This window comes from Macrobrachium nipponense, chromosome 38 (assembly GCF_015104395.2).
Source record: "Macrobrachium nipponense isolate FS-2020 chromosome 38, ASM1510439v2, whole genome shotgun sequence".
Lineage (NCBI taxonomy): Eukaryota > Metazoa > Arthropoda > Malacostraca > Decapoda > Palaemonidae > Macrobrachium > Macrobrachium nipponense.
In genome coordinates this window covers 15,207,833-15,230,958 of record NC_061098.1, presented here as the reverse complement: position 1 = coordinate 15,230,958, position 23,126 = coordinate 15,207,833, and the positions used below count along the sequence as shown (strand labels likewise).

At 42.6% G+C, this 23,126-nt stretch overlaps 1 protein-coding gene across 4 annotated transcripts in view; it reads left to right on the top strand.

Moving 5' to 3' along the window:
* LOC135209654 (methyl-CpG-binding domain protein 4-like) overlaps positions 1–23,126 on the top strand; it is a 56,773-nt gene that overhangs the window by 29,450 nt on the left and 4,197 nt on the right. For all 4 annotated transcript variants that reach the window (XM_064242379.1, XM_064242378.1, XM_064242381.1 and 1 more), the window contains exons 2-5: positions 4,751–4,805; positions 5,995–6,412; positions 7,088–7,193; positions 14,845–15,056. In XM_064242379.1, the coding sequence (XP_064098449.1) occupies positions 4,751–4,805; positions 5,995–6,412; positions 7,088–7,193; positions 14,845–15,056 (791 nt within the window). The remainder of the gene's footprint in view (positions 1–4,750; positions 4,806–5,994; positions 6,413–7,087; positions 7,194–14,844; positions 15,057–23,126) is intronic.

Here is a 23,126-nt window from a genome sequence, read left to right as displayed (position 1 = left end):
TTCTGGGGTCCTAAGAAGGAACCCAAGACGACAGTGGGTCTGCTGCGATCAGCTCTGGCTGACTCGGTGCTGGGCCAGGTGGACTTGCTTGCCTCCGGACAGGAGGGTTCGCTGAAGTCTGGCAGGTCTTCCAAGCTACTTCCCCCGCCTCTACTGAGACAGAGGAGATTCTACATGCCTTCAGAGGATCCTATGCCGCCCAAACAGGTTAACCCGAAGCTAGCTAGGCTAACTCCGGGGGTGTCTCTGCAGCAGCTCCTGTCGGAGAGCTTGTGGTCCTTGCAGCAAGAGGCACTTGCACTGGAATCCACTGCCATGGCAGCATTCCAGGCAGTCTCCTGGTTAGACCTGTGGTGCCTCACAGTGTCTAAGGTCGCGGCTACCTCGGAAAATATTACTCCCGAGGGTGACCCGGCTTTCAGGAGGCTGTGTCAGTCTGGAGGTAGAGCCATCTCCTACCTAGCCCACCAGATGGCAAACCTGTGGGCCAACCTGGTACTTCGGCGTAGGGACGCAGTCCTCACTCGAGTGACCAGGGCTGCTGGGTGTGAGGTGGCACTGGGTCTTCGCAACGGACCGGTGCGGAGTAACTCCTCTCTCTTCCCAGGAGAGATGGTGGAACGACCGCGCACTGATGACAGTGACCGTCTGGTACACCAGGCAGTCTCGAAGGCGTCTGGGCAGCCTCGAACGACTGCGGCCAAGCCCAAGAGCTTGGTTAGCGCTTCCTCTGTGGCCAAGACGATTGCATTGTCGAAGCCCAAAGGAAAGACTCTGCCTTCGACTTCTTCCAGGGGCGGTCGTCCTCAGCCCCTCCTCCCAGCCCTCCTTCCCTCGAGGGGGAGTGGGGAAGAAGTCGAAGAGAGGCGCTCCCCCTCACCTGCTGCCGGAAGTTGGGGGGAGTGCCTGGCGAGCCATTGGGCAATATGGCAGCGCTACAGAGCGGAGACCTGGATAGTAGACGTCCATCGGGAGGGGTATCTACTACCCTTCGAGTCTCAGCCACCCCTCACCTCCAACCCGGTCCACCTTAAGACCTACGTACCTGAAACATCAAAGGATGTAGCCCTTCGGCAGGAAGTCCAAGCCATGCTGAGCAAGGGAGCTGTGGAGATCGTCAGGGATCGTTCACCGGGCTTCTACAGCCGTTTTTTCCTGGTGGAGAAATCTTCAGGGGGCTGGCGCCCGGTGATAGATCTCTCTCCCCTGAACCGATTCGTTCGCCAGTCTCGGTTCACGATGGAGACAGCACGTTCCGTTCTCGACTCCATCAGGGAGAACGACTTCATGCTTTCGGTGGACTTAAAGGATGCTTATTTCCAGATACCCATCCATCAATCCTCCAGGAAGTACCGCCGCTTCATCCTCGACAGGACGGTGTACCAATTCAGGGCATTCAGCTTTGGTTTCTCAACCGCACCACAGGTGTTCACACGAGTGTTCAGTGTTCACTCTGGTGTCTGCTTGGGCCCACTCGGTAGGGATACGTCTTCTGAGGTATCTCGACGACTGGTTGGTCCTGGCGAGCTCCCGCTCGCAGTTGCTACAGGACAGTGATTGACTCCTCGAGTTCTGCCGCAATCTGGGGATCGTGGTGAACTTCGAGAAGACCGATCTCAAGCCCAAGCAGAGGATGAAGTACATGGGTATGCTGATCGACACGGTAGCAGGGCGAGTCTTCCCCACAGACTTGCGGATCAGCAGATTCAGGGAGGCAGCCTACCAGTTCCTGTCTCTGCAAGAAGTCAGTTCAGCAGTGGCAAGTCATAATCGGCCACCTGTCATCACTCGAGAAGTTAGTCCCTCATGGGCGTCTCCACCTGCGGTCTCTTCAGTGAAGACTAAAGGAGAGTTGGTCACAGGCAACAGACCCACCTTACTTCCCCGTGTTCCTCACGGAGAAAGTGAGGCAGGACCTAGCCTGGTGGCTGGACGACAGGAGCCTCTTAAGAGGAGTGCCTCTTGCCCCCCCCCGCCCCCCCCCCCCCCCCCCCCCCCCCCCCCCCCCCCCCCCCCCCCCCCCCCCCCCCCATCCCGGAGATGTTGCTGTTTTTGGACGCGTCATCCGAGGGATGGGGCGCACACCTGGAGGAGTTGCTGGCTGCAGGAGTGTGGGATCGTTACGACAAGCACCTTCACATCAACGTCCTGGAGCTCAAGGCAGCGTTCCTCGCTCTTCAAGAGTCCCAGGACCGCTTGATGGGACACTCGGTGGTGTTGATGTGCGACAACACCATGGTAGTGGCATATGTCAACAAACGGGGGCCTAGTGTCCCTCCCGTTGCACCAGTTGACGTTGCAGGTGCACGAGTGGGCCGTGGCCCACTCGGTAGAGTTGTCAGCCCGCTACATTCCAGGCAAGAGGAATGTAGTAGCAGACAAGCTCAGTCGTCAGGATCAGGTGATAGGGACTGAATGGTCTCTATACCCAGACGTGGCGGAAAGGCTCTTCAACCTGTGGGGGCGTCCAGTAGTGGATCTGTTCGTCACCCGGCACAACAGAAAACTTCAGGTTTTCTTCTCGGCCGTGCCGGACCCATGGGCAGCTGCAGAGGACGCTCTTCAACACCCGTGGGACAACCTCTTTGCGTACGCCTTTCCCCCGTTCTACCTGATTCGCAAGGTGATCAGCCGAGTGCTGGTCACCCCGAATCTCCGGATGATCCTGGTGGCTCCCAAATGGCCTGGGGCCATTTGGTACCCGGACCTGCTGGCTCTGCTTGCAGAAGCACAGAGAGAGATTTCCCCTTGGCACAACCTTCTCGTCCAGCCACACGTGGAACGGTACCACCAGTCGGTCCAGTCTCTACATCTTCACGGCTGGCTGTTATCCACCATATCTTGCGAGCGAGAGGCTTTTCTCGCCGAGCAGCAACAGAGATAGCTGGGTACGTCAGACAGTCCTCTGCAGCTGTGTACCAGGGAAAGTGGGCCGTCTTCTGTGGTTGGTGTCGTAGACGGGGTCTATCTCCTCTCAGAGCCACTCTTCAGCAGGTAGCGGATTTCCTCGTTTTTCTTCGCTGAAACAAGCTCCTCTCCGTCCCCACAGTCAAAGGATACAGAGCCGCCCTGGCCCTAGTCCTGAAACTGAGGGGAGTGGATATCTCAAATTCGTTCAAGATCTCCCTGCTTATGAGGAGCTTCGAGAGGTCTTGCCCACCCAGGGAACTCAGGCCCCCGGGGTGGGATGTGACTCTCGTCCTTAGGAGTCTAACTCAAAGTCCCTTTGAGCCACTCCGAGTGGTCAGACAGGGATCTGACCCTCAAGACCCTCTTCTTGCTGGCCCTGGCATCGGCGAAGAGAGTAGGGGAACTGCATGGCCTTCAACGTCAAGCATTCCAGGGGATGGGGATCTGTGACGCTCTATTTTGTCCCGAACTTCGTAGCGAAGACTCAGAATCCTTCGGTCCCTGACGACAGGTTCGGTCTTTCACAGTCCCCTCCCTAATGGACTTCACCGACAACAATGCAGATAAGATGCTGCTTTGTCCTGTGAGGGCGCTACGGCGGTATCTGAAGAGAACTCTGCACCTCAGGCCTGAGTGTCGACGCCTCTTTGTTAGCACTGGGGTGACCAAGAAAGAAGTATCCAAGAACATTCTTTCTGGCTGCGTGAGGTGATCAGGAGGGCGTATGAGGCTGATGGTAGGGACGACATCCGTACCCTTCGTCCAAGAGCACACGAAGCCAGAGGTATTGGTTCTTCCCTTGCGTTCCGCAAGAACTTCTCCGTGGTGCAGGTCCTGAAGGCAGGGGTCTGGTCCAACCAGACCACCTTCACCTCCTTCTACTTTCAGGATATAGCCCACAGGCCCTTGGACACTTTTTCCTTGGGACCCGTGGTGGCTGCTCAACACATTGTGTAGCTTACCCAGCACCCGAGCAGACAGAACAGCATTGCATCCTTGTGTGACTGCATGAAGGGATGAGTGAATGAGAGTGTGACTGGCCTTCTCTTCCCCATCTTTTTCTCTTCCTCTACCTGTGGGCAGAGAGACGCGGTCGTCACTACGCTGGAACAGGAGGCGATGCAGGTAAGCTACTCGACCGAGCCCCATCCTATCCCTTTCATTAGGGATAGGAGCGATTATCCACCACTTCCCCCAACAATGGGGGGAAGTGGAAGCCAACAAGAGACAAACCCATGACTTCATATTGCCTCTTGCAATAGGAACAAGTTCTTGCTTGCTAGTTTTAAGAGGTATGCTGGCCTCCCTCTTATTACTTGGGTCCAGAGGTCTGACCATTGATCCTGCGGTACATACCCCGATCATTGGGCAGAGGCTAGGATCCCTCCCTCTGCTCTTACGACCAGGGAGGGAACCAAGGTTGGGCGAACACCAGTCTGTTCATAAGACTCAGATTCCACCCACCAAGAAGTGAGGCTTCCTATTGTAAAGGACCGATGGTTTGTATTTGTATCGGAACAAATAACAATTTGTTGAAAATTGTATTTTTCCTAACTATACAAACCTGAGGTCCTTTACATATAGTCCCACCTCATGCCACCCCTCACTCTGTTTTTTCCTGGGCTTAAAGCAAAGTGGATCTTCACCTCCCGGTCGCGCGGTGTGCTGACTGTCGGACAAGTAGTTAACTACCAAACTCCCTTGTTCGAAGCTTACGACCGTTTCCAGCTGCCGCAAGTTACATTCCTATTGTAAAGGACCTCAGGTTTGTGTAGTTATGAAAAATACAATTTTCGACAAATTGTTATATTTTTAATATGTTGCTCATTTTACTTGACAGGACTGAGCCAGTAATCACTCAAGATTCTGCTATGGAGTCAGATGAACAGCAGCAGGTGTGTATAATAATTCATTTTGATAGTTTTAGTAATTTTAATATTTATTTTCTCCAATGTTTTCATTTTTAGTAGTACCGTGGTGGTCCCTGCTATTACATAGTCTTCTGACTAGTCATAGCCATCAGGTCCACGTTGGCCGAGTGCATTTTGCGCTCGGCTACCAGTCCGGTGGTCCGAAGTTCGATTCTCGCTCGGCCAACGAGGAACCAGAGGAATTTATTTTTGGTGATAGAAATTCATTTCTTGATACAATGTGGTTCGGATCCCACAATAAGCTGTAGGTCCCGTTGCTAGGTAACCAATTGGTTCCTAGTCACATAAAAATATATCTAATCCTTCGGGCCAGCCCTAGAAGAGCTGTTAATCAGCTCAGTGGTCTGGTAAAACTAAGATATACTAAACAAGTCATAGCCATCATGACATCAGTTTCTTTTAACACATAAGTACCAATTTGTTCATGGATATATTAACTAATATACTCTTGATTCATCTGGGCACTGCGAAGTACCACTGTAATTGCTGTTCACCAAATGATCTTTAGCAAATATCGTTCCAAAAGTTTGTAAGTCATGGTGTTCTCTAGTCCTCCATACAAAATTATGGTTCACTAAATGATCCTCAATTTAGTATGAAAAAATCATGCCATAATACATTTATATTTGTAAAATTAGGAATGCACTCACCAACTCTTCACACATCTGAAATAGTGCAAATGTGACGCTAAATTGATATTCTTTGTGCCGAGTATCACCAATGCTTTTCTATGACACTGTCTGTTGATGTTATTTCTTTGTTAGCATGTCTGTGTTTTGTGTCAAGCTTCTTATAGAATCATGTACTTTGGATGTTAAAAGATTTATACAAGGTGTGATATTCATTTTTTTTTTTTTTTTTTTTTTTTATGTGGTCAAAAGTGCAATTTCTATAGATTATTATGTAAATGATTGTGATTGTAGGCTAATTAGGCTATAGGGCAAGGGCCAGCATTTTGACTGAAGAATACCATGAAGGCTTTATGTAATCTTTAATTAATGGATTTCATTACTTATTAGGGGTGGACTTAACTGTCTGTTCAATTGAAGTGGTGCTTATTTAGATGATCTGATTCTGTAAAAGCAATTTAATCTCATGAAATGAGAGTACTATCTGTACCATTTTGATTTTTAACTTAATAATTTGTTTTAAGGATACAAAAATGGAGGCAGATTCAGACCTAAAGGAAGAAAGTCCTCCAGAGGAGAAGGAAACTACCGAAACAAAGGAAGATTCGTCCCCTGCAAAGGATGAGACCCCTAAGAAGGAGGAAGCCCCACCAGAAGCTGAAGTACCTCCTTCAGAAAAGGAGTCCGTGGCAGAAGAAAAAGAAAAAGCGGAAGCAGAGGAAGCTGGTAAGGAAGAAACGACCAGTGTTGACAATTCAAAACGTGACGAAGAGAAGCCTGTGAGTGAAGAAAAGCCTGCGCCAGTTGAAAATGGAGATCACGTAAAAGATGAAGAGGTGAAGACCGATATTAAAGAAGAGTCACAGGAAGTAGGGGAAAAACCAGAAGCACCAGTAGACACACCACAGAAAAGGAAATATGGAAGAAAATCTAACGCTAATGGTAAGATGTTAGAAAGGTTCAGTGCTCTCTCTCTCTCTCATCTCCGCCATCTCTCTCTCTCTCCTCTCTCATCTCTCTCTTCTCCATTCTCTCTCTCTCTCTCTCTCATTTAAAATGTCAGCAGTTTCCAGGCTATCCATCAGATAAGGCAAAATTCTATGTCAGTACAAGGAGCAATACAAACTTAATATGGAACATTTTTATCCAATTCTAAAGTCAGGTCTGATCATCAGTGCTGTCAGTATTTATTATAAATTATAAATATATTTATGTATGAATGTGCATAGTGAAAGACCTCAACATGGTAATTCCCCACCTCCAATGTAACCCCGAATTTTGTTCTTATGACGGATCAAACGGCTTACTTTCCCTTTGGTATAAAATCAAGGAGACCTTGATTCCAGTACTATCAACACTTTGGTAAACTAGAAACCTTTGCCATTCAAGTAGAAGTTAACTTTGGCCTCTCAAGCTACAGGGTCCTTTATGTTTCTCAAAATTCTTTTTCATTTAATTTTTCATTGTTGATCTTTTCCAGTTCGTTTTCACCTGAGCCTTCCCTTTCCAGTATATATGTTTTAATGTCCTGAAATAGAGTTCCCTGGAATTTTTTCTCCAAATCACATCTATTCATATGTTTATTACATACTGTGTATATCTTTTCATACCAAACAGTTGTGTTAGATGGTGGTTCAATCAAAGTTCCAGAAGGATGGCGCAGAGAAGTTGTTCAGCGAACGGGAGGGGCGTCGGCTGGAAAAATGGATGTTTACTATTACAGGTACGTGTTTTAAAAAAGATTGTGCCTGTTTCACACATTGTATATGATTATGCAGTAATAATAATAATAAGACTCCTCTACTTACAAACTTTTTAGCTTACGAACTTCATGATTAAAACAAATCAGGCCCCATGTTTCAGTACAGAATTCATCGTATCAAAAGAACAGACCGACAAATAATTTTGACTTATTTGACTCAAGGATATTTCATGAATAGCCCACATAATCCAGTCCTTAATGTACAGACTGTAGAGTAGCTATGGCTGTTACATATTTTTTGTATGAATGTCCAAAATAGAATTGACAATGAATGTCAAGTTTCATACAATCAACTTACCTGTCAGATATATACATAGCTAAGACTCCGTCGTCCCCGACAGAAATTCAAATTTCGCGCCACTCGCTACAGGTAGGTCAGGTGATCTACCGGCCTGCCCTGGGTGGCAGGACTAGGAACCAATCCCGTTTTCTACTCATATATTTTCTGTCGCCGGTGGTATCAACATCGTTGCTGCCTCCTCTTGACTGGAATTCGCTTTTTCTAAGCAATTGATCATCTTTTTGTGGACTTTTGGTGAAGTACCTGGATCGTTGTTTTCTTTTGGCATTCGCTTGTACTGTGGACTGGATTTGGACTTGCTTTTGAATTTTTCTCCAGAATGTCTGATTCAAGTGTTTGTGTTAGAATGTGTGTGAATGTAGGCTGCAAGGTGAGGATACCGAAAGCTTCGGTGATCCTCACACTGTATGTCGCAAATGTAGGGGTTTTGATTGTTCTATTTCTAACACCTGTCATGACGTGTGAAAGGTTGAATGTTGAGGAATGGAAGACTCTAACTTCTTACTTGAAGAAGTTAGAAAGGGATAGAGTAAGAAGGGCGGCATCTAAGATGGCGGGTAGTTGTACAAGGCCTATTGAGCCTTTAGACAATTCTAACTCTTCTCTTAATTATGATTCTCTATCAGGACCCTCACTGACTGTACATTCAGATTCAGCTTCGGAAATTGCTGAACTGAAGGCTACCATTCTCAGGATGAAAGCCGAAAGGGCTACCATAAAAGGTAAGGATGGTGAAAGTGACTTTAGTGAAGTGAGTGTCCCCAGTGTTGTGGATGGGGGCGTCTGACCGTCTCTGCGACGCTCCCAGGCTAGACCTCTTCCAAGCTCCCAAGCCCAGAGGAGAAGGAAAAGTCGAAAGCCGTACGGAGGTTGTGGAGAATTCCCCCCGGTCAGGCGTCCCCTTCATCAGGTGTGCTGTGCATAGACAGCCTGCTCAGGACCGCTATCGAAAAAGCGTCCTCAGAGAGTGCTTCTCTTCGTCCGCTTCTCCCTCTCCTAAACGAGGGTGGAAGGATTCGGACTTGTCCAGGCCCCTGAAAAGGCACTGGAGAGATCCTGGTTTGGATTCAAGCCCGGAACGCTTTTCGGAAGAAGAACCTCCTTCTATCAAGAAGGAACGGAAGAGGGTTTCGCCGTTCCATGATCGGGGCAACACGCTTTCGAGGTCTTCCTCTCCCGTTCAAGCCAACCGACGCAGGAGAAGCGTCCAAAAGGATCATTTTGGCGGTACAGGAACAGCTTTCCGCCCTAGTAGGAGTCCTTTCGAAGGATCCTCCTCGTAAGAAAGACGTCAAGACTGCCGGTCAAGAAGACTCGTCTTCCTTCTCCCACCAGGAGTGAGGCTCCTGCGAAACGTGAGTCTTTTGAGATCTCAGATAGAGACTCGTGGGAAGATATGGATCCGCCAGACAAGCGCGTAGCAACAGCTAAGCGCGAGGCGTCCTACGGACGAGAAGCGTCCTCTAAGAGAGAGTCAGACAAGCGAGAAACGCATTGCAGACGAGAGGATTCTCCCCAGATGGATACGTCTGACAGATCAGTAGCTTCAGCCGAGCGGCGGAGTTACAAACAGGCGTGAGCATTCATCCAAGCGTGAGGCTCAAGAAGAACATCTGTCACACAAGGAGGGACTTCAGGAAGACGCGAGTCTTCAACAAGGCACGAGGGGTGTCAGTCAGGCGCGAGACGGTTCAGAGGCGCGAGACACCAGTCAGGCGCCGAGGCGCCAAGCCAAAGCGCGAATAGTCATTCAGGCGCGAGACACTAACCAAGCGCGAGGATCTTGCCAGGCGCGAGGCGCCAGCCAAGCGCGAGGAATCAGCCAGGCGCGAGACGCCAGCCAAGCGCGAAGCGCCAGACAAGCGCGAGGCGCCAGCCAGGCGCGAGGCGCCAGCCAAGTACGAAGAGCCAGTCGAACATAGGAGCTCTTTACACTCTCTTAGCCCCTCTCCTATTAGGAGTTTGTCCCAGTAGAGAGAATGGTTGGACAAGAAGACCAGGAACGAGAAGTGGTCTCTCCTGCTGATCCGATTATGGAAGAGGAATCAGAGGACGAGTCTCACAGTAAGGAAGGACTGTCGAACTACAAAGTCTTGACAGCTCTCCTTCTCCAGGAATACGGAGACGCATTGATCCCTGCCGCTCCTCTTCGCCTCGTTCTCATGTTTCATGCTCGAAGACTCCGAAATCGTCGGCTTTCGTGAAGATGAGACCGACGATTTCTATGAAGAGAGCTCTGCAATCGCTTGATAACTGGATGCTTACTAAGAAGGAGCTTGTAAGGACAGTCTTTGCATGCCTCCCCCCCCTAGACTGACCGGCAACAAAGAGAGGGATTTGGTACCAAGAATGGGAGAATATGGGTCTCACTCTCCCTGCTTCAGCTGAAGCTGACTTTTCCAGTCTGGTAGACGCATCCAGGAGACATAGCCTTCACACGGCTAAGATTACTTGGGGCCTTTCAGAGTTGGATCATCTCCTCAAGGGACTTTTTCACATTCTAGAAGTCTTTAACTTCCTAGATTGGTCCCTTGGGGTGATGTCCAAGAAGGCTCATGCCCCTGAAGGGCTAGAACCGGATGTTCTCCTTGCAATTGCTGTCATGTATTGACAAGGCGGTGCAAGACGGCTCAGGGGAAGTTTCTCCTTGTTTGGAGCAGGTCTCTTGAAGAAGAGATCTGTGTTTAGCGCTTTCTTGACGAAAGCAGTTCACACTCGTCACCAAAGAGCCAAGCTTTGTTATTCGCCCCTAGGTCTGATTTTCTGTTCCCGTCACAGATTTGGTGAAAGATATTTCCCGATCGCTGACGGAGAAAGCGACTCAAGATCTTCTCCTGCAATCGTCCAGGAAGAAGAGACCATAATGGTGGGTGAAAAGAAAGTGGCGTCTACTCCTGTTCGGCCCTTTCGAGGCGGCCCTCCAACTAGAGTTACCGCTAAAAGGAAAACGACCGAGAAGAGAGGTCGAGCCTCGTTCCGCCCCTTTAAAAGGGGAAAGTGAAGTGGCGCTCCTCCAAACACCAGTAGGTGCCAGGCTCCGGGATTTGCGGAAAAGCCTGACTCGCATCGACACAGATCCTTGGTCGATGTCGGTTCTTCAGAAGGGATATCTCATTCCTTTCCTGGACAATCCTCCCCTGAACGTCAACTCCGAGGGAATTGTCCGCCAATTACAAGGACCCTGTGTTGAAAGATACTCTTCAACAAATGGTGGATCAGATGTGGGACAAGAGAGCTATAGAACTTGTGCTGGATCAAAGCTCCCCGGGGTTTTACAATCGTCTTTTTCTTGGTTGCGAAAGCCTCGGGGGGATGGAGACCAGTTCTGGATGTCAGCGCTCTGAACAAGTTTGTTCAAAAACAGAAGTTCTCCATGGAAACCTCTGCTTCAGTCCTGGCGGCTCTTCGCCAAGGGGGGGATTGGATGGTGTCTCTGGATCTCCAGGACGCATATTTTCACGTCGTCCCATCCATCCTTCGTCGAAGAAGTACCTCCGTTTCATGACGGGGGGAAGGATCTTCCAATTCAGAGCCTTGTGCTTCGGCCTGTCGACGGCGCCTCAGGTTTTTCACGAAACCCTTTTTGGAAAAATGTGGCGAGATGGCTTCATCTGAAAGGAATCAGTATATCTCTTTATCTAGACGACTGGCTTATCAGAGCAAAGTCAGAGGACAGTGTTTGGAGGACCTGAATGTGACACTAAACCTTATAAAGACTTTAGGATTACTCGTGAACCTCTAGCTAAGTACCCCAACTGATCCCCAGCCAGAACTTGGTCTATCCTCGGGGTATTTCGGATGGATTCTCGGGGTTTTCGAGTATTTCCTTCTCAAGAGAGACTAGCAAGAGGTTTAGAAAAAGTCTCTCTCTTCCTAAGGAAGGAACGGACTTCGGCGAGGGAATGGTTGAGCCTTTTAGGGACCCTTTCCTCGCTCGAACAGTTCTTTCACCTAGGAAGACTTCATCTCCGTCCTCTTCAGTTCTTCCTCAGAAGTTCGTAGGAACATGAAGACAGGACTACTCCTCGGACTTTTTTTCCCATTGTTTTTTCCCAAAATCGGATAAAACGACATCTAGAATGGTGGTTACTCCCACTAGGGAAAACAAAGGTACTTACCCTGGAAATAGAGAGCCCAAACCTTGTATGTTTTCCGACGCGTCGGAAAAAGGTTGGGGAGCAACTTTGGGAAAGAGAGAAGTGTCAGGCACTTGGAATGCTCTTCAAGTGTCCTGGCACATAAACTGCAAAGAACTGCTAGCTGTACACCTAGCTCTAAAGAGCTTTCGAACCGTTAGTTTGCAACAAAATAGTTCAAGTGAATGCGGACAATACAACCGCTCTAGCATACATTCGGAAGCAAGAGGTACTCTCACTCGTAATGCCCTTTACGAACTCACGAGAGAACTTCTGTTGTGGACATCCCAGAGGAACATCTCTCTCTTGACGAGGTTCGTTCAGGGAGTAAGGAACGTACGAGCGGACAGGCTGAGCAGGAGGAACCAGGTCCTTCATACCGAGTGGACCCTCCACTCAGAAGTTTGCCTCAAGCTCTGGTCTCTTTGGGGAACTCCTCATGTCGACCTCTTTGCCACGTTCCTCTCGAGGAGAAACTGGATTCTTCTTTCAGTGGTAGAAGATCCCAGAGCTCTAGCAGTAGACGCCTTCCTTCTAGATTGGTCTCAGGTAGACGTTTACGCATTTCCCCCATTCAAGATTCTGGGGCAAGTAACTCAGGAAGTTGTGATTCGAAAGGGGACAAGAATGACCTGATAGCCCCCTTTTGGCCAGCTCAAGAATGGTTTCCAGAGGTACTGGAGTGGATAGTAGACTTCCCCAGATCCCTTCCACAAAGGAGGGATCTTCTCAGACAACCACACTTCGAGAGGTTTCATCAAAACCTCCCTCCCCGCTCTCGCTCTGACTGCCTTTCGACTATCGAAAGACTTGTCAGAGCGAGAGGCTTTTCTAGTAAAGCAGCAAGCTCGATCGCTAGAGCCCGGAGACTTCCACTATCCGGGTTTATCAATCCAAGTGGGAAGTTTTTAGAAGGTGGTGTAAGTCAACAGAAGTTGTTCCACTCCTCCAGGTGACCATTCTGTAGCAGAAATAGCTGATTTTTCCTGTTATTTCTGAGGGAAGAGGCGCAGCTCTCCGTAGCCACGATAAAAGGGCTATAGGAGTATGCTATCGGCCGTCTTTAGGAATAGAGGCCTAGATTTGGGAAACAATAAGGACCTGCATGATCTGATTAGGTCATTTGAGACCAAGAAGTATAGAATGACTTCTCCCCCTAACTGGAATCTAGACGTAGTACTGAAGTTCTTGACTTCAGAGAGATTTTTTGAACCCCTAACATTTGCCTCGTTTCGTGATATAACGAGAAATGTTTATTCCTTTTGTCACTGGCAACGGCAAAAAGGGTTAGCGAACTGCACGCCCTTAGTGACAAAGTCGGGTTCAATATAGATTCAGCCATCTGTTCTTTTCAAGGAATTATTCTTAGCGAAGAATGAAAATCCTTCGAAACCCTGGCCGAGAAACTTCGAAGTTAAAAGGATTATCGGGTCTCGTCGGCAGGGAACCGGAGAGGTCTCTTTGCCAGTAAGGGCATTAAAGTTTTACTTAAAGAAAAGGAACAGTTGGGAGGTTCTAGACAATGCCTGTGGTGCTCAGTTGAAGGATCCATCAAGACCTACTGTCTAAGAATGCATTAGCCTTTTTTTGTCAGGAGCGTAATTATGGACGCTCATAAGGCTTGCACGGACGATTCCTTAAAACTCCTAAGAGTAAGAGCTCATGAGTGAGAGCAGTGGCAACGTCTCTCATCTTTTCAGAGAAATAATATGTCCGCTGAAGAATATCTTGGAAGGCGACATATTGGAGATGTAATTCTGTGTTTGCGGCTCACTATTTGAAGGACGTGCGTGGTGACATATGAAAAATGTTTTTCATTAGGTCCATTTGTGTCTGCGGGCACAATCCTGGGTACAGGAGCTTACAACAATCCTTAATATAGATATGTTCTAGACTTTCTTCTGAACAAGTGCAGTTGTACGCACAAGCGTCCAGTCACTTCAGTTCAGTAAGGAACTCTTGTGATATCTTGTATAGAAACCTTAAATATAGATATGTTTCTAGACTTTCTTCTGAACAAGTGCAGTTGTCGCACAAGCGTCCAGTCACTTCAGTTCAGTAAGGAACTCTTGTGATATCTTGTAATAAAAAATTTTTTTTTTTGTAAATTATTGTGTACTTGTGCATTGTGGTTTGAGTTACGGTTGTTGCGAAGAGTTGGGGATAACTCTGAGCAATTTTTAATACTAACATGGTGGTTAGGATCAGGTGGTCGGGATTGATTGTTTGCTCCTTAATAAGGTGTGTTTGTCCATGTAAGTGGATCAGCACCCATTGACAAAGTCCTTTCAGGCTCTGCCGAGTAAGTGGATAAGACCCCTTCGGCAGAACCCAGAAGAATTCTTGGCCATAGATCACATATCTCTCTAAAGTTTCTTGAGGTGATGCAGACTACGGAAAACCCCCACCCCGGAGTCTACCACCTATCAGGTAGGAACCAGGTTTTTAATTTATACCTACAACAGATGTTTGTTTACCTGTCTATTCTAGTAGTAGCTGTCTCTTACCCTCCACCGAAGGGTGCCAATCAGCTATGTATATATCTGACAGGTAAGTTGATTGTATGAAAATGATATTGTTATAATACAATAAAGTTTCATACATACTTACCTGGCAGATATATACGATTAGGGCCCACCCAGCCTCCCCGCAAGGAGACAGGTGGAAGAGAAAATATATGAGTAGAAAACGGATTGGTTCCTAGTCCTGCCACCCAGGGCAGGCCGGTAGATCACCTGACCTACCTTGGAGCGAGTGGACGGCGAAAATTTGTGAATTTCTGTCGGGGAACTACGGAGTCTTAGCTATTGTATATATGCTGCCAGGTAAGTAAGGTTATGAAACTTTATTGTATTATAACAATATCATTTTTGTAAACAAAGAAATTTTGTCAGATTCTCCATTTTCTGTGAACCCAGTTATTATTAAATTTTTAAAGACCTGAAATATAATTATGTGTCTGTGTGTGTGTTTATAGCTACCATTAGGTGCTGCTTTCATGTCAGACTGTTATTATTTATTATTGACAGGAAATATAAATGGAATCTGTTTAGGTATATAATTTTTATAGCTAACTGAAGAATATTTATAAAAACTTCAGTGTTCAGACAATATATATATGACCATTGTTTACTATGGAAAGTAAGTTTGTAATGAGTCTTGTTTTTTTTTCCAGTCCCACCGGTAAAAAGCTCCGTAGCAAAGTTGAATTGCAAAAGTTTTGTCAGAAAAACGATATTGTCGTCAATGTGGATGATTTTTTGTTCTCCCAGCCGAAGGGGATGTCCAATGCAGGGACCCAAAAAGTCACAGCACCCAGAGCACCAAAGACTGCCAAGATACCAAAGACAGATCCCCCAAAGAAGAGGAAAGCCAAAGTAGAGGAGGGTAAGGAGGAACCTTTGAGTAAAAAGAAAAAAGTTGATGATTTAAGTTCTGATAAAAAGAAAATGACTGATGATTTGAATTCTGATAAAGAGAAGAAAAACGATGATTCGGACTCTGATAAAATGAAGAAAACAGATGATTTAAGGTCTAAAAGGCTGAGAGCAGTTTCAACCCCCAAAGTGGGGAAAGTTGTAAATTCCAAAAAAACTGTAAATCCAAAAAGGGTAGCAAAACCTGAGAAGAAAAAGGAAAGGTCTAACAAAGGAGTAGGCGCAACTAAGGTTAGGAATTCAGAAAAAATTAGAGAAAAGATTTACATGAAATTTCAGTTCAAGAAAAGATAAAACCAAAGATCATTAGTTTTGGTATTAGAAAGGTAGGATTTATTCTTATTTATGAGAGTTAGTTGTTATTCGGGTTATGAGGAATCCTTGAGGCACGTCTTGCCAGTTTGGATACAGAAAGTAAGTTACAGTTACCAACTTCACTCAGTGACAGAAGCCTGTCATTCAGTTAGGTGAAAGTGGACAGTGACATTGATATCAAGGAAAGTTGTAGCTGTCGGCCTGGTTACAATTGTAGCATGGGATTTTACTATTTGTTAATTAGACTTCTTGAAGATTTGCTGAATTATTTCAGGTTGTACTCTCCTTTCAGTGCCTTTTATCTTTTAAAAAGTTACCTTTTGTGTATTGCAAAGCAATAGAATTCAAAATAGATGGGCTTAAACAAAAAAGTTACCTTTTGTGTATTGCAAAGCAATAGAATTCAAAATAGATGGGCATAAACAAAAAAGTTACCTTTTGTGTATTGCAAAGCAATAGAATTCAAAATAGATGGGTGTAAACAAACAACAGTGACTGGAGCAAGATTTTAACCCTTTGTAGAAAGTTTTGAAAACTCCATTTAACAAGGGCAGTGAAATAGAATTGAAATATGTTAATACGTAGTGTTTTTTTTAGCCTGATAGTGTGTACGTATTACAGTGATAAAGGTTAATCCTTTAATAAGATTTGCATCTGTCATTGCTCTAGACATTTCATAAGGTTTGCTTAAGACTGTGAAGTAGGTAACTTCATTGATAGGATTTTTTTCCACTTTATTCAGCTAGCATTGTAGGATATACAAGAACAGTATAAGACCAGTTTCATTGTTAATGGTTAACAATACGTAGTGTGTATCTACTCGATATTTTGAAGTATTACTAAGGGGCATTTTTCCATGTAATGACTGCCACATTTTTCTCCAGTCGAAATCGTCACTGCCTATCCATGCAGTCTAATTTTTAAGTAACTTCTAAGGAACAGTGGTATGTGGTTATTGTTTTCCTCTAAAGATGATAAAGTTTTGTCATTTTGTAATATCCAAGATTAGACAAAGGTAGGGTTCTATTAATAATTTCTGAGATGAGAATGTTTCTTGTAGGAAAGTTTGATAGACTCTCGGTGCCCTTATCACATACTTAATTCATTGCATGAGGTTTTGGATCCGATTCCCTGTGTAAAGTTTATTGTACTGTATTAATAGAGGTTCCTTTATTTGAAAAAAAAATGTAGAATCTGACTTAGTTTGATCTATATGTAGACCAACTACATAAAATGCACAGTTAAACAATTTTTTAAAATTAGAAGACATTTTAGTCGGTAACTTGTCAGTTAGCAGCTGCTTTGCTAAGTTAGTGATGATGCTAATGGGACAGACTTCATGTGAATTCATAACTAAGTTTCTGAAGAGAAAAGCATCATGTATCAGCTGCATCTTCTTTACATTTTCATTAGTAGGTATGCTTTTCTTGCTTTTGACAGTTGTTATTGTGATTTGTTACTTATAATCACTTTCATTCTTGTTACGAATTCTAGTATGACGGAATTTTAAAAACCTAGGTTAATTTCAAATATCAAGCATCAATTTGAGCTGATAAGTAAGTATACAGTCGGTCCCCGGTGATCGGTAGAGATTCCGTTCCGACGGCTTGATGATAAGCGAATGTTGGCACTTAACGGTGCCAATAACCGGATTTTGGTGCCCAAACTGGTTAATGGCGCCTCTTTTTTACATGCATCGGCGCCACTAACTGGAATGGGCGGGGGACTGCCTACAGTTGATTTTTTTTTTTTTTTTTTTTTTTTTTTTTAAATGACAAGGAGGCATAATATGTTTCAGTAATGTCAAGGTCTAGAGATACAGCCTATATACTTTTTTTGTATGTGTGTAAAAGTATAGATTTTTTATATATTATATAAATGTGTGTATATAGTAGTGGACATGGATCTTAAAACATTATCCTTAAAAGTCAGCACAGCAGTCCATGGGACCGGATTTGTGTAGTATTTTTTTTACAATGACACAGTGCTACCCCACTTTTTCAGGCTTCACTTTGTCGTGGATTTTTGTGGAACATATATTTCACATTTCTGTGGGATCTTTCACCAATTTGCCAATTTTTCTGTAGGCCGTATCTGTAAAATTATCAGTAGTTTACCGTTTTTTCCATTAAATTCGGTAGTGAACTGTTAAAATATGTAGTTATAAGCATTTTAGTTTAACCGGTACATGGTATTTGGCAGTTATAACGTTTTTTAGAGGGGATTTTGCATTTCCGCGGTGGGTTCTGGAACCTAACCACATGAAAGAGTGAGGTAGCATTGTATGCTGTTGTAATTACTGGCATTCAGTTCTGGTTTGGAAGTTGCTTTCAAAGTTCAGTTACATTCTTTTTGGAAACCCCTCATTTGAAAATAAACAAACTACAATTCAATTTAACTGCCAGATTTCTGGACAGTGAAAGTTGTACACTTTTGTTTTCAAATTATGTTTCAGGGGTTTCATTTATATATTGTTTATTAACATTCTGAAAAATGGGAGATGAGCTCATGTGTTTAAAGACGTGGAGATATTTTATTGAAAAACTTGTTGTTTAACTCATGACGTAAGCATATCTGAAATGTCTTGGTTTGCTGATGAGGAATAGTGTTTTATTTTATGTAGATTGATCAAGTACGTATGGGCTGAATTATTCTAATAGGAAATTCCAGAAATTTTTCTTGTAAGGAAAAATGTTTTCAATTTGTAAATATGTAAAATAATATTTGCTGCATTATTTTATATATGGACAATATGATGTTTTAAGAAAACTTCCAGCAGTGCAATACTTTGTTCAGTCTCTAAACCTGGTGGTAGTTCGAGTCAAGTTCGATTCTCATTTTGGCAGATTGGGAGAGTAAGGCCTTGGGTAATGCAAAAACAAAGTCCCACCATTTAAATCTCCATAAATGCAAACGTTTATAAAAGTAATTCAAAACAACCACTTTGAGTTGGATTTCTAAACCCATAGACCTCACCCAAAGGATTAAAACTGAAAGCTAAAGAAACAATGAAGCTGTAATTGAGGGGTCACTGCAAAGAACCTAAGCATTACTTTCCTATAGGGTTATTATTATTGTAATACAAAGGTTTAACAAAGTATGCAAAAAATATTGAATATTTTACATTTTTTTAATTGGTCACATCATGAAATGTAAGTATTATGGTACCATCTGTCTTGGAAAATTGATTCACACATTTCATGAAAACATAGAATAGTAGAAAAAAATTGCACAGGGCTAATGATAAGTTTGAACATAGTAATTTTATCACTGGTTACAATTCGAGCTGCATCAGATAGTTCTCGGAATTATTCAGCGTAAGAGTGATTTGTTTCATTAAAGAATAATCTCATGGTACAAAAATAAAACTACATACTATACTTACTTCAACACTTAGACTAGCATGTAGAATTAATAGGCTGCTGTGTGCTTGTGCACCTGCATGTGGTATAGCGTACCACCATGGTAATTCCCCTTGTTGTTAACCAAGTACTGTATTTTGTGCTTGCTAAATCAGTTGACCCTTAGTTCTTGAGAGATTTTTGTTTCCCATAATGTTGTCTTAAGAGAGTTTCATTTCCCATAATGTTATCATAAATACCTGCATATATGAGGTGTGATAACCCATTACACCATAATTCCATTGCCCTATCAAAGGAAGTCTTCTCTTAGGCCTATCTTGAAAGAGGCAAGTATTCCATGCAATTATGGTTAGGTCCCTCCCTATGAGTTTTTCCTTTGGGACTGTTAGATAGTGGCCCCTTTGTTGCCTGTTCTGTACATTTTCTCAATAAAAGAGAAAAATGCAGGCACATCAACACTTAATAGTATTTTCTTTTCAAGAGTTGTTGTGCAAATCAAAAGTTTTTGTTCAGTTTTACAAGGACTCGCGTGCTACATGAAATTAGCTTACTATTTGTTAGGTAAACATGAGAAGAAAAAATTTTTGTAGGCAAGTCCTGTGTCAAGCACAAGTTGTAATTAACTAGCTTTTTTAAACCTAGTCAGTTTTTTTATTTCCAAGTGGATGAATTTTTTTTTTCTGTCTCTCTTTCTTGTTTTATGGTAGATTCTGTATCCCAAACAGTTTTAGTAAAAGCCTTGGTATTTGAGCTAGATGGATGCTGGTGGAAAAAATGAAAAGTGATATTTTACTTCAAAAGAAATAATGTCCTGTATTTTACTTGGTCTTCTAAAATCGATGTTGTGTCTGCATCACAAAGTAAACTTGTCTCGCTGCTGTATTGTTTTATTTCAAGATTTTGACAGCCGTCAGACTACAGTCTTCCTTTTTCTAAAGCCAAAAATGTATCTCAGATATGCTACACCTTGAAGGATGATTGTTTAAATGCAGAGGGTGTCATAGCTTCTGCATGTTGTGGTTTATCAGTAAGAGATTGATTCAGTATCTACCTTTAATTTTTGTCATGGGTACCAAATAGTCACCAGTGATGACTCATGGTTCACTATTCCCTGTAACAACTCTGCAAGGACTGTAGAGAGGGTCAACCAGTTCAGGTGTATTGCATCACTGCAATTAGGTCATTCTAACTAAAATCTATTGATATTTACTGTCAAAAAGGAGACATCTAAAGTCAGGAAGACAACAGAATACAAGTTTAAAGTTGTTCAACTTTATTTCTTGCCTTTGATGGTCATGTTGGATTTCAGTTGTTGGTCTTGTTATGTCTGGGACAGTTTCATAAGTTTCATTAGGTTTAGAACTCTTGCTGTTTTGAATGTTGACAATTTTTGTGGAATTACACTGTCCAGGGAATTGGATGTTATTTGTTATGAGTGTAGGTCTTGCAAAAATCTATTAAGTTTTGTTCCTTTGTACAGAAATTTGTCAAGTGAAAGCAACAGTACTTGTAGGTTAAACAGCTTGAAGTGACTTGAGCTTTAATTAATTATGTTAATTTTTTATGTTAAAGAATAAAATACGATAGTGGATGCATTATGGTTTGGATATTTATGTAGTGGTTTTGTAGAGGATTACTGCAGTGATTTTGGATGCTAATAGTTTTTTCCTGTGTACACTAAATGTTTTACTTTTTAGATTTAGTAATAACAAATTCACCTCCCGAAGTAAATACTGCACTTAATGTATACATGGTAGGTATGGTGTCTAGTGTATGGCAAGGATGGACCTCATTGTTTGTAGTTATCCCGTTGTGTTTTATATTAGTTTAAATGGTTTATACTTAATGTCAAGTAATTTTCCCAACAAATTTGTGAAGGGGAGCGTGTCAAACTGTTGTCCTATTAATGAAAAGATTTGTTTAGAAGTTCATGTGAGCGTAATAACTTTATTGATAGATTTCTATTGTGGTACTCTAATCAGGGTTCAGATTAATGCCAGTAAAATAAAAATTTAACTTTTGTCACTGTATTTTTGGGGGCTGTAATGAATTATATAGTGGGTTTGCTATGTAATGTCCAAACATACTTTACAATTTCATATTTGTTAATGTTTTCTCATGTATGGCATAATCACCTCTTTCCATAACCAACAAGAAAAGATAATATCAATATAAAAGATTGTGGATTTCATTTTTTATGGGTAATTAAAGCATTGTGAATGTTATTTATTGTAAAAATAATTGTGAAATAAATTGATTAAAAAAAATACTCAGTCTCCACAGTGTCACAAATCATCTGATCATTAACATTAATAACAGACTTCTATATTCACACAAAATTTGGAAAGAGTGCTTATGCCAGAAAATCTTTACTGAATTGATTTAGTTATGAAGTGTAATTTTGACACTAAGATTGATTCTTGATGATTTGTGATTATGTGGCATTATTCTTACCCTTCATACTTTAGTAGTGATATATGTTGTGGCAAAGCTCTGATAAATGATTCAGAAACTTTTAGGTGTTTCGTTCAAGTGTCTAGTGCAGGGGTCGCCAATCTGCAGCTCTTTCGAACCCTTTGTTGAACAGGTATATACTGTTTTATTCATTTAAAACAAAGAAATTATGTAACACTCATAAGACAATATTTAATTAAATTTTTTCCATTTTAAGAGCATATATGCTTTAATTTTATTGATTTTTAATGAGATATAAATAGTTTCTAAGCCCATTTTTGCCATTGCAGCTCTGACAGTATTACATTTTTATGATTTTCTAAATAAATGGTTCTTTTAGATTCAAAGGTTGGTGACCCCTGGTTTAGTGCATCTGTGAAAACTTCCATTCAATGCATTTGAAGGAGTTAGCTGAAAAATGAAATCATTGCAAAATGAGCTTCCTACGGCTTATTGGTGTGTTAAACTGGAATAAGGATAACTGGGTAGCTGTGATAGCTGTAATTGGTCAGAATTTTGGCAAAAGATAAGGAAAGCATAAGTTACTACAAACATCCCTTGAAAGAGCAGCTGCAACCATGAAAGTTTGCATAGGATTGATGATACATCTATGTGTGTGTGTGTGTGTACATACAGGAATCTGTCTCATATCCAGATTGATATATTCAAGGGTCTGCTGAATGATGGAAATTTTGGGATATAAAAAAAAAACATCATTGGTAGATATGACTGAGGTTAATCAAGATATATTCCTCTATCAGCAAAATATCATTAATGTATCTAATTTAGGATGATTCAGATATCAGTAGATATGGCCCAAGGCATTTGAGAATCAAGTGGGTGTCTGAACACTAAAATATTCCAGATACCAGTAGATATTACTGATTGCCTTGAATCAAGGTACTCAGATATCAGTACATATATGTAATTTAATATACTTCAGGTATCAATAGATAGGGCATTTATTATGAAATCATGATATGTAGTACTCCAAATACCAATGTGTTTGTTGGAGGTATCTGAAAATAATGATACGTATTGTACTTTAAATATCAGTAGATATAACTGAACAACCTGATAGAATATATACTCCAATTAGTATAACTTAGATATCAAGAAATAAAATTATTCTAGATATCAGAAGGTATGACAGAGGTATGTGGAGATCAAAATATAGTACAGTACTCAAAATAGTACCGAACGAGATATTCCAATTAACAATACATATAACTGATGTATCTGAAAGTTATAAGAAATAACAATGGATATAACTAAAGTGGCCATGATTCAACGTAAATTCAATTATTGATAGATGCTATCACTGAAGTCTGGCAATCAGTGATAGATGGTGTCACTGAAATCTGGCAATCAATATTCCTCAAATATAATGCACGTACGTATATACATTTATAGTATGGTGTACATGTATGATTCAAAATATTCCAAATATCGATAGACATGATGTTTATCTGGAAATTAAGATACTCAAATTATGCATACATGGAACAGGGGCATTTGACAATCTAATTATTCCAGACATAGTGAATATGACTGACGTGGCTGTCGTTCACATACATAATGGGAAATAAATAGATATGACTGAGGTATCTGGAAATCAAGATATTCCAAGTATCATCAGATGTGACTGAAATATTGGAGATTCAACATAATCCAATTAAAATTACTACAGTAGATGTGACTGCGATATCTGCGATTCATTTTATTCCTGCTTCATAATATATGATATGACTGAGCTGTCTAGAAATTAAGATTCTCAAAATATCTATGGATATGACCAAAGTATCCCAAAATCCAGATACCCCAAATATATATAGATATGACAGAGGCCTTTGGTGATGGTACTCCAAATATCAGCACCCAAAAAAGTA